Consider the following 12,812-nt stretch of genomic DNA (forward strand, 5'->3'; position numbering starts at 1 on the left):
TAGAAGGAGACTTGACTTGGGGTGATGAACACACAATACTGAATATCATATCAATTAAATTTTATGATTATTCACGTTTAGAAATATTCAGTAATTTCTTCCTAGAGTGATTAGCATTATCTCTGTTGATAATAAAACCCACAATATTGTATTTTGTATACTTTTCCATCTTTAATTGAAAGATAATAATTTATTCAGTTAATAATTAGAATAGAACTTACAGAATGAATGCATGCACTTAGTTTCATTAAAATTATTCATTAAAGATGATGTGCTATTTTGTATGAATGTACACCTGAATCCTATATGATTTCCAATGTCACCCCAGTAAATCCAATAAAAAAGAAAAAAACCAATTCTTTTGTAATTCATGATAAATTCCCAACTGTATCCTCCCTAAATATGTTATTTTACCCTTTAAATCTGCCTGTACAAAGATACATTGCTTGAATCTTCACAAGTCTTGAAATTGTTACTTGTTATTTTTAATATCTACTAACGTGTAACATATTTTACTGAGTTCTGTAAAAGCTTACATACTGGCTAAACTCTAATTGACCCTAATGATAAAATGGCCACTATTTAAATGTGTTATATTTTATGATGCTTGATGATGTTTTAAAACCATTTTCAGGATGAAAGTTCAATAGAAAGTGATGAGTTTGATATGAGCGATTCCACACGGATGTCAGCTGTGAACTCTGATCTTAGCTCCAATCTTGAGGAAAGAATGCAGAGTCCCCCGGCTCTTCATGGCCAGCAAGACGGTAAGCCATTCAGATTGAACAAACACACAAAACAAAACAAACACCCTGGAGCCAGAATTTATTAGAACAACCACCTCTTACTCTTGTCTCAAATTTTTATCAGTTTCTGTGGGGACTTTTTCTGTATACTCAGGTTACATTATCCACTTCATTATTTTTAGTTCAAGCAGTTTGTTCAAAACTGGGGTGATAGACTGATTTAGATAGTGATGTTAGTTCTAAAAATCCAAGCTTGCCCATATTTTGTTCCTTACACTGAAAATGTGTTGCATCCATGTACGTGGGTTTCTAGCTTTGGTTTCTCAGGCCATCATCCTTCTGACTGAATTAAGTTTAAATGTGATCAAAAGTGTAATTTGGACATTTTAATTTTACTAAAAGGAAGGTGGTAACTGAAAAGAAATTATTTAAAAAGACAATTTTACCAGAGTTACTTTGCTCAGTAAGAAGATTTTTGCTGGGAATCTGAGCTACTTTATTCAGCTGTTAAAGAGAGAAAGATCATGATCTCTTATTTTCCTTTGTCCATTGAAGATTCCTGAATCACCCCATTGTTCTTGATGGAAAGATAACTGGATATATAGATAATGTACATATCTCGTTAAAACACTTTAAGTCTACTATTTTCAGAGATCCTTAAAAACTGTCTTTGCCGATTTTTGTCTTTGTAAGTATAAAGTTATGCATGCAAATAAATGTGTTACATGGGTACTTGTGGATGAAAATTAAGGGTTATAAATAGAAGAAAATGAGCCAATTTTATTTAACATTAGTTTATTATTCCTGTAATAAGTTTACGTGAATTCTATGTGACTGTATCATTTTGTGCCTACAACTATAGATAGGGAAATAAAAATCTTTCTTTGCTTTCTTTGACATTTGCTATTAAGAACTCACTGCAAAATATTGCTGCATTTCTAGCTGCTATCAGTGTTCTGCTTGTGATGTCAAGGTTAAGAAATCTCTGTTTTAAGCATACAAAGTGTCCAGCAAAAGGCAGGGAAGGTTAGGAGTGCAGTGATTGGTGACTTTAAAATCATATCTTACTTGCCATATAGTAGAATATCTATTGTAGTAGAAAGGACATGTTCATTTGGGAAATTTCTAAGAATGAAGTTCTTCTGGTTTAAATATGAATTGTCATTTTTCTTCTAATATATGTAGACTTGTTCAGAGTTGGATTTTTAATGGAAATTGTATTGCACCAAGGTCATAGGATAACTGGAAAATATATATGTATTTCTCTCTATTAATATTCATATATATAATTTTATTAAATTTATTGGTGTGACATTGGTTAATAAAGTTATATATATTTCAGGTATACATTCTACAATACATCATCAGGATATTGTATTGTGTGTTTACTACCTTAAGGGAAGTCTCCTTCCATCACCATTTATCCCCCATTTCCCTTCTTCTACCTCCCCCCATGCTTGCTTTCCTCTGGCAGTCTCCATACTACTGCCTCTGTCCCTCAGTCTTCCTTTCTATTTTTCTTTGCTTAATCCCTTCACTCTGCTCACCCAATCCCCAACCCCCTTCCCTCTGACATATGTCAGTTTGTTCTCTGTATCCATAAGTCTGTCTCCACTTTGTTAGTTTATTTTGTTCAATCATATGTTACTTGTCTTTCTCTGACTGGCTTATTTCACTTAGCATAATACTCTCCAGGTCCATCCATGCTGTCACAAATATGGGTTTATATCATCATCTTGTTTAGTCTTTAATTTTGGAGAATTCAAATAACAAGAAAATGTCTCTGATGATGTAAATTCATGGCTTTCTTGATAGAAATAGCCATTTGTGGATCATTGGCTAAGAGACAGCTGATGAGATTTAAACCTACATTGATTTTAATAAAATGTAGTAGAATACCTTCAAGTATTACCTATTCTTAGGAGAAAGCCCTTTCTCCTCCTATATTGGTATGTGCCTTAAGGGTAAACACATCTAATTGTTCCTTCTCCAACCTAAGCCTAAGCCTTTCCTTACAGGTTAAAGGACTTTTCCTCATATTTCTCACTGAATTTTCTCTTAAAATTATCTCCTTCCTCCATCATAGGTTTTTCCAATGATCAGCATACAAACGTGATATAATAAATATCCTCTTTAGAAAACCTCTGCTGACCCCATTGTGCCCCTCTGTTCATTGCATTTCCCTGCACCACCCCATACCATGCTTCACAGTGAGACCCACTGAGAGAGTTGTCTCGTAATCTCCACTTTCTCACCTCTACTTTTTCTGACTCATCTCAGAAGTTCATCCTTGCCTCTCTGTTACTTGTTTTTATGAATATCACCAACAATCTTCAAGTTCCCCGATTCATTCGGCAGGTCTTATTCCTCATCTCCTCCAACACTAACTTTAAAGGAAAACACACGCTTCGTTTCCTGGTGGGCCTCTTTCTCAGTAATCTCTGTGCCTTCCTTTTTCATATCCTATATAGATGTTGGAGTGCTCTTGGGTAAAGCTCTTACCTCTCTACTCCTCTACTCCCTTTCTCTAGACAATCACATTGAATCATATGGCTTTCAGTACCATCCATAGCCTGATGAATCCCGTATTTACTGTTTTAGGCCTTGTATCTTCCTGAACTCAGAACTATCTCCCTCTCTCATCTAAATGGTAACATTTTTTCAGAGGACTTATCACTGTATGAAACTATATTATTTTTATCTATTAGCTAGTTTTCTCCTAGAATGCAAATATCATTAATTAATGTATCTTGTTATGCTTTTGATTTTCTTTTAGTTATTCCATTTGAGATTGTTCTTAAATGACCCATTATTTAAATGATTAAAATATAACTTTTTACCATAATTATTTATGATATCAGTTTTACATATATTTTGTGCTTGCTTTTTTTCTCCTTTCCCCTGACAGTAGCACTCTCATAGGTGCCATTCATAGTGACAAACTACTGTATCATTTCTTATTTTTTTGTGCTTAAACACACATACACATAATCATATGTAGTCTCAGAAGATTTTGTCATCATTATTCTATAAAAGTAGGTTCATGTAACTTATACTATTTCTGTATCTGTCTTTTCTCATCTAATATTATCTTACTTTTAGAGCTTCCTGTATGCTGAAATATGTATATATAATGGTGAGCAAAAAAAAGACATGGTCCCTACCTTCATGTAACATACTATCTAAGGGAATAAAATATACATGATACCATTCACATTTCGTGAGAGTTCATTGAACTAATGTGGGAAAACTCTTGCTTATTTAAAAATAAGAATTCATAGTAGTAAAATTTTAATGTGTGCCTTTTTCTCAAATCAGTGGGGATTCTGGTGCTAGGTTTAAATTGGGACTGAACAATATAAAATTTTAAAAGTTAAATCAGAATATTCTATTTTTAACACTTAAGTTATTAACGTGTTAGTTTTTAAAAATTGAAATAGCATATTGTGATTTTTTAGGAATCCTTCCCAATAATTATAGCACAGGTAGTTAGAATAATGTCTTAATTGGACACCATATAAAATGGAGAGTAAAAAACAGTTATTTTCAATTTTCATCTCAGTCAGTATGGTTATAAAGATTTACAAACTCTTCAAATCAGGAGAAAGAAAGAATATAAAATATTTTGCTGATGTTTTCTTTAGCCATGCAGAAACTTTTTAATTTGATGTAGTCCCATTTGTTTATTCTTTCCTTTATATCCCTTGCCCTAGGAGATATATTGGTGAAAATATTACTGCATGTGATATCTGAAATTATACTGCCTATGTTTTCCTCTATGACTTTTAGGGTGTCATGGCTTACATTTAAGTCTTTTATCCATCTTGAGTTTATTCTGGTGTACAGTGTAAGCTGGTGCTCTAGTTTCATTTTTTTACATGTACCTGTCCAGATCTTCCAACAGCATTTATTGAAGAGTCTATTTTCACTCCATTTTATGCTCTGCCTGCTTTGTCAAATAGTAATTGACCAGAGAGAGTTGGGTTTATTTCTGGGCTCTCTATTCTATTCCATTAACCTGTATGTATGTTCTTCTGTCAGTACCAGACCGTTTTGATTACAGTGGCCTTGTAATATAGTTTGCTATCAGGTATTGTGATCCCTCCTACTTTGTTCTTCTTTCTCAAAATTGCTGAATTCAGAATAACCTGTGCACTACAGTGTTCATAGCAGTGTTTTTTACAATAGCCAAGTGCTGATAACAGCCTAAGCACCCATCAGTAAAGGAGTGAATAAAAAAAATAGTACATTTACACAATGGAATTTACACAACAGAAAGAAAGAAAGAACTCCTACTTTTGGCAAAAGCATGGATGGAACTGGAGAGTATTATGCAAAGTGAAATAAGCCTGGCGGCAAAAGACAAATACCATATGATCTTACTTGTAAGTGGAACCTAATGAACAAAACAAATGAGCAAAATAGAACCAGAGACATGTAAATAACGAACAAACTGACAGCGACCAGAGGGGATGGGGGGAGGGACATAACAAGGGAAAGAAGAGGAAGGGTCTAGTCAAGGAACAAGTATAAAGGACCCATGGACATGGACAACTAGGTGGGGATTGACTTTGGGAATGGAGTGGTGGGTGGGGCAGGGGAGAATGATGGGGAAAAACTGGGACAACTGTAATTGAACAACAATAATATTTAAAGAATGAAAAAAGAATGTAAAATAGACATTATTTTAGAGGTAATATAAACTTCATAATGACACAAAGGTGGACAAAATTAGGTTTATAGCTGTGAGTACACACAACACAAAGAGTTTATTTTTGTATTATTTAATTATTGTATTATTTTCCATATGCACATTTGTAAACCTGCATTGCCCCACCCTGTACATATTGTCTGTATATTGGACTAAAGGAGGAAAAGAAAGGTAATGTCTTGATGCCAGGTTAGATTATCAGGTACAGAACAAAAAGACACAAAGTAGAACAAAAAATTTAGAGAAACATGCTTCAAATATGATGCATAATATTTAGCTTATTTTGCTTATTTTAAGTTTATAATGCTTCTCTAACTCAATAAAAACATAAATTTTAAAAAATGCACAGGAAGTGCATGAAAAATATTTTATCCTCATTTTTAAAAATTGAGTAATATATGTTAAGCTCTTTAAAATATTATTTTGTAGACTTAGATAATGCCTTGAGGTTAGAATCATTTAGAGATTGTATAATCACTTGATTTACTCATAGAAGCATGATGTCCTTAAAGATGTTGTGGAATAGGAGTGTATTGTGACAGGGTTTATGTCACAGAATTCCAAAAAGCATTCCTGGATCAAAAAGCTTAATTGTGCTCTGTATTCAAATGTTCATCAGTTTGTAAGTGTTCTTGTTCTGCCATCCATTTAAATGTATTATAAGTAGAAATGTTGTAACTTAGGCTTTTGTCATTAACTCCCAGATCCTAGGAATTTATGGGAGTATGGATTAGCTCAAAAAAGTATTCTTATTCTGAATCAACTACTTACTTTAATCTAAATTTGAACATTCTAAAAACAACTGATCTATATTTCCTTTTTTGTTGTCTGAGGTTAAACAATATCTGACAAAAGAAAAGTGTCAGATTTACAGACAGACTCCAACATTAAATTTCATTTGATAGAGGAATACTTTGCTAAGAATTATTTTAACTTTTCTGAGTTAATACTTTACTGCAAACTATTCATACTTTTGTAAGGGAACATTTGTGCTTTAGTACACCCAACATGATTATTAGACAACAGCAAAGGATTTTTATATTTTAAGTCACAAAAAATGTTCTATTTTTCTCTTTTTGCTTTTTAAAAAAGATTATAGGTATGCAAAGGGAAGGTGAGGCATGCCCTCAATTCTCTGCACATGTGCTTATTCAGCTTTAAAATGAAGGGACTGCAATAGGTAAAAATATATACATTTTCCTTTAGCCATCATTTTCTATGATTTGGGTCATGGCATCTCAGAGTTGTTTTTCGGAGAGTGTCTTCAGTGCCTCTTGATTGTCTTTTGACTCAGTGGAGTAACGTACAAATTTTTTTCTAATGTAGTTTTTATTTGTAGTATTTAGTGCTTCATTGATTTATCAAATAATGGCTTGTTTATACATTTAAACCTTAACAGTGTTCTGTGTGCTAGGGAAAGAGATGTGGTAATACTAGAAACAAGGAAACAGGGAGAAGCACTTGTAAATTAAAGAGTTTCTTAAGGAGTTCCTCAGCATTTATTGCACCTTCTACCAGTGCTGGACTTAAAAACCATACTCAAGGCTACTTTTTCATTCAAAAATGTATTTGATAATTCTATTAACATTTGGAAATATGTAGTTTATTTTTCAGAATTTGAAAATCTCCTCCCTTCTGCATAATACTTGTATTCTAGGAATGTTTTGATACAGTTCAATTGGTCAGGCCATTTTTGATAAACAGGAAAAAAACTGAATTGGAATTTAGTGGCTAACCTGCATACAAATATTAAATTATAGTGTATGTGGATGGATGGATAGATGTTACAAGATCATGCTTAGTTGTAGTCAACTTTAAAGAACTTTAGACTTCATTGCTGAGAACAGGTTAATTTTTACCATAAATATCAGTTTAGGGAAAATTATGTGATAATTTGTGTTATAAATATAGGTTAATTAAATATTAGGTAAATATTCTGCATTCTAATGATTTAATTGCTTTCCTTTGAGTGAAATCATAATTATTTTTTACAAATGTGGTTCTCAGGACCAAAAGGACACAAGACAGTTACTGAAACTGAGAAAAAGTACTTGTTTCAAATCTCCTTGGGGAAAACATTAAATCCCACTGATGTCCACTTAGTCCTCCAAAGCCTTGTTAGAATATATAACAAATGACTAGTGCAAATATCCTCATCTTGAATCTAGACTTAGACTCCTTCTTTCAGGGATGCTTAGATATTTTATATGGGAACATGTTACTCTAGAACACTTTTCCTATATTATAAGCCACAGTTTCCAAAGGAATTTTTTGGAAAAAATTTCTGTGTTAAATATTTTTCCAAGATTCTTTGAGCACCTTTGTTTATATAGTGGGGATCTTTGCCACCCCCCACTAAGACTTATATAATACAGCATTCGCCCAGAAAGGAAGCTTGTTCAGGGGTTAGGTAGCCAGAATGGAGATAGATGTCCTATTCAGAGAAATAATTCTAAAAAGTGTCCTACTTGGAGCCTTGAGTAGACTTAGGCAAAGATAAGTGGTGAGAGACCCAATATTTCATTAGTCATTCAACAATTATCTAGTGAACCCTACAAAGAATCACACAATGAGGTTACAGGCATGAACATGACATATTAGGTTGAACAATATGAAAGTGCCAAGCTGTACAATAACTTAAAATGCTACATAACAAATATGAAAGCAAAATGTTTTTAAAATTGGAATATATTTCTGTTTCAGAACAATGATACATACACATATATGTCCTGTATATCTTGACTTGTACACTTATAAAATGACCATAGTCTTGATTTGAGTGGAAACATAGAAGGAAGTAAATTAAAAAATAGTGATTTAGTTGTGAGATCACTAAGTGGGGAAAGAGGTATGGTAGTGGGAGTTTCACTTTTTCTTCTGTCCTTGTTTAGATTATATGCTGAATATAGACTCCTACCTTGGGAACTTAAAAAAATACATATGTATGGCCCATCTCAGGTGGGGTGCCTAAGACAATCGTGTGGAAAAAGCATGGAGCCAATGTTCCAGACCATACTTTTGAAGACATTCATCACACTTCTGCCTGGCAGTTCGGGAGTGTCAAGATGGCAGCTATGTAAGGGTATTGAGTCATGTAGGTGTAGTTCATGCTCAAATGCTATTTTTGGTCAATGTCACCTTCTGCACTACCTGAGTGAAGATTAATATTCATGTTTGTCTGGGTTTTAATTAATACTATTTTCTTAGTTATGACACTTGCTGTGTCCTGCAGTCCTTTAATGATTTTGAAAGTATCCTTTGATTAGTGTTTTGAAGTTCATTTGCAGTATTATCTGTCTGATTATTGCACCCATAGGATTTAATGTAAGAACACACAGACACACAAACACATAATACTCTTTTACTGCTCTGTGTATGTGTGAATAAAATTTTAGTGAAAGTGTGTTTGTGACTAAAATTACATCTAATTTAGCTGAATAGGATACTTTCAAGTAATTATTAAAGCATATAAACCAGTAATAAAAGCAATTACTATTCACCATTTAATTTAGTTGGAAAATCTAATAAAACATGTTTTTAATAAAAATGAAGTAAAACAGTATACTTAATAGGAAATTAAAGTTAGTGGTTAAATTTTTATGATGGTGAGTTTTAATTAGAAACACAAAATTTTTTTAGGATGAACACCAAACTCCCTACTGAGTTTATATTTTCTTATCTAAGACATTTTCTTTGTTCTACAACTTTATTTTCCTTTAAGGTTTCTAATTGCTTAGAAAATTTTGCATAAAGAAAAATGATTAAAATAATGGTTGGTTTTTTTTGCGTAAATGTAATATAAAGTATTTAAGTTCCAGAATTGAATCTGTTCTTAATAGTGTTATTGTTCTCAAGTTTTAAGTTGCGTGCACTTCTGGATTTAAAATACCTGAAAATGATGCTATGCTGCTGCTTTTCTTTTCTTTTTCATTTTTTTATTGTTGTTTTATTACAGTTGCCCCATTTTTTCCCCACTACTCTCCCTTGCCCTGCCCGCTACTGCTTTTTCTTAATTCATGTTGTTCCAATGCCAAATTAAGAGAAATTTACATAATCAATTTATTGAATTAATTATTCTGGGTTGAGGTAGTTATGCTGGTGAAGCTTTTAGAAAGCTTTCTTCTCATGAATGTCACTCTATTAATAATTATATATAATGATTTTCAGAAATAGAAATTATCTTTATAAGAAATATAAAAAATAATTAGAAGGGACGTTATTATGAATTAGAGGAAAATTTTGATTGCTAAAATTCTTTTGTAATATTATGTACACTTTGTCTATTTAATCATTTGAAAGGGTTTTAAAACAGTAATTCTCTGTTTCCAAAAGCAGAAAAACAAATAGCAATTTAGCTTACATAGAAATAATAAATATTGAACAAAGATGCTTCAAGTTTTACATTTATTTAAAATGTTTTTGTAGGAGAATGTTTTTTTCTTGCATTTAGGGTCATGATATTTGAAAGTTTACTCTCCTCTTAAACTAAAATTCTGTTTTTTATTGCTTTACTCAAATTACATAAGGGATTTTTCATGTGAGTGCTTGTTTAGAAATTAAACTTACTGGTTTCGGTCTGAAGCTTAAATACCCCAGCAACCAGTCCAGTCTTAGCTAGGTCCTGGGCCTCTGGGAAATTAGGAGAAATTGTCTAGGTTCCAGGCTTGTCTTGTAGAGTCTATTCTGATCGAGGAAGGATGTCAGATTAATTTGAAATTTTACTTCTGGGTTAGCTCTTTGTTTTGTGGTATTGCTCTGTGGTTCGGCTTTATCTTCATGAAAGTGTTCACTGGTCCATGAATGATTACAAGGATTTAATGTTCAATGTCTCAGCACCTCCAGGAGTTACCAAAGTCCTATTAGAACCAAGTAGTAGACACTAGATCCTTTAGTCTGTCAATACTGAATTTTGTTTGTTTGGACATAAATAAGGTTAAGAATCCATATGACTCTGGAGAGATATTAGAAAGTGTATGTCTTTTGAGCATGTATTCAAATAAATATTGAACCTGTAAATTTATGTATCCAGCTGTATTATAGAACTAGAACCACTTTAATTTTCCCAGTTTGAAAGTCTTCAGCAACTACTTTTTTTGTTTTCACTGTACCTGCCTAACCTTTGTAAACTCTCACTGTAAAGTGAACACCATGCTATGTTTCTTTACAACTTTGTTGTTGGAGTGTGAGTCAGTTAGCTATTACTTTTTAAAAACACAGCTTAGCCTATAGGCAAAAAAAAAAATGAAATTAATATTATATAGGACTTTGAAGCTGGTGCTGTGTGGGAGTTGTGCAGAGAGATAAAACAACTACAAAATGGGCCTAAATTGACCATAAACATCTTAATTTACTAAGTTTTCTTTTCTCAGCTATTAGGTGGCAGGTTGATAAAAGAGAAGAACAGTCCAAAGGTATTGAAGAAAGCAGAGGAAAGGATGTTTTATTATAAATTTAGAGTTTAATTATTTTGTTACTAGTCTCACTTCTTCATTTGACTGGGAGCATTTTGGGGGCAAACAGTATATCTTAGTCATTCTTGTACACTGCCTCGAAGCCAAGCACAGAGTTTGACATATAGTAGAATATAGCTTTTGAGTTGAAATGCTGTTTTAAACTTGCTTCCCCACCTGCTTACTTCAGTAGTGAAAGCGCAATCAGTCTTCCTTGCCAAATATTAGATAGGTAGTTGATTTCCTTGCCCATGAATGAATATTCTGTCTTATTTACATTTTGCTTTGGAGTTCCTGATGCTTATGCTGTCTCCCTTGTTTGCCTCCCAGAGCCACTCAGGAGCAATGGAACAATAAAGTAGCCTGGAGATTTTAACTGAAGTAAATTCATTAAGAAGGCAGCATAAATAAACTTAATTTTAAATCCCGAGACCTGGTTTCATATCCCAGCTCTGCCAGTAACCAGTTTTGCAGAAGCGTGGCTAAGGCTCTAAGATCCATTCTAGCTTCAGAACACGCTGAGTGTTCACCCTTTTGGGATGTTTTTTCTCAACTATAACATTTTCTGTTGTTTTTGTCCTAACAAAACACTTTCCTTCAAAAAATAAATGGGACTTTATAATTTCTTATATATCTCTAAATTGGTTTAACTGTTTTCTCTGACTAGAGAAAGGGATTAAAGAAAGATGGAGACAACCCTATGTTTCTCCCATCCAGCTTCTCCCATCTTTAAAGAGCCATTTTGCTTCCAGGATACACATATGAGAAGTACTTAGAAAACTGGGATGATGATGGACAAAGCAGACTTCCCACTTTTCCTCCATTCTTGACTGCAAGAGTCACCCAGGATCTTTCTCTGCCTTGTTTTTGCTGCCAATATTCCATGCCTTTGTAATCTATGAACATAAGGGCTTGTGGGTATTACTAAAATGTAAAAATAATGCTTCATTTATCCTCTCTTCTTTATGAACATAATTTATAAGAATCTTTATCCCTTATTCCTTTCTGAATGTGTATGTATGTATGTATGTGTGTGTAGCGTCTTTTTAAAAATATGATGATTGTTTTCTTTCAAGTGATTTTTATGAACTTTATCCTGAGATACTTAGATCCTGGAAGGTTTCTTATGATTACCTTCAATAGCAACATCATTAAAAGCTTTGGAGACTTTTAATCTATATACATTTCAGAAATTTTGAGTTTGGGGGGCAGTCAGATATCATTACTCAGCTCACCTCAGTATGGAGATTTCTTAACTAACATATTATTGTCATAGCAGTATCTTGGAGAATAGATCCTACCATCATACATAATTAAAAATACTACTTATCACCATTTACCTCCCTCTTTATTAAAATCTATGATAAAGTAACCAAGAAAGATCAAATTAGCATTATAGGTACTTGGGATTAGTACTGGGAACACTGATGCCAGTGTCCTAAATTGGTCTCAGTGAGGATATGCTTACTCTCCTAATGCATGTCAACAACATCTGCAGCTGTGTATAATGTCATGTGCATAATTCTATTTTATTAAAATTGGTAAAAAACATTTAAATTCTCATCTAGACTCAACCATCTAAAATCAAATTGTGGGCGGCGGGATCGAGCAAAAAGGAAAAGGGGCTTATGGATAGATGAGGGGGGATAAATGGTAATGGGGAAAATGCAATAATCTAAAAATAGTAAAACACCCCCCCTCAAATCTAAAATTGTTTTAAGATATTTTTAACAGAAAGTGAGGATAGGTGATGATGAGAACTAATATGTCATGATTGCTTACTGTATGCCAGGCACAGTCCCCAAACTTAACTTTTTATGTTTTTGCAACAATCTTAGGAGGGAGGGGCTATTGTTATTTTATGGTATAGATGAGGACACTGAGGCTAAGCCATTAGCTTATCAT

The 12,812-nt window shown here is 33.1% G+C and overlaps 1 protein-coding gene across 2 annotated transcripts in view; it reads left to right on the forward strand.

Annotated features, from left to right (window-relative positions):
- NOL4 (nucleolar protein 4) overlaps positions 1–12,812 on the forward strand; it is a 287,019-nt gene that overhangs the window by 98,810 nt on the left and 175,397 nt on the right. For both annotated transcript variants that reach the window (XM_090285116.1, XM_090285117.1), the window contains exon 5: positions 635–767. In XM_090285116.1, coding sequence (XP_090141242.1) covers positions 635–767 — 133 coding nt within the window. The remainder of the gene's footprint in view (positions 1–634; positions 768–12,812) is intronic.

The sequence above is a fragment of the Furipterus horrens genome, unplaced genomic scaffold (genome assembly GCF_987537825.1).
Source record: "Furipterus horrens unplaced genomic scaffold, mFurHor1.1.pri manual_scaffold_8, whole genome shotgun sequence".
In the NCBI taxonomy this organism is placed as follows: Eukaryota; Metazoa; Chordata; class Mammalia; order Chiroptera; family Furipteridae; genus Furipterus; species Furipterus horrens.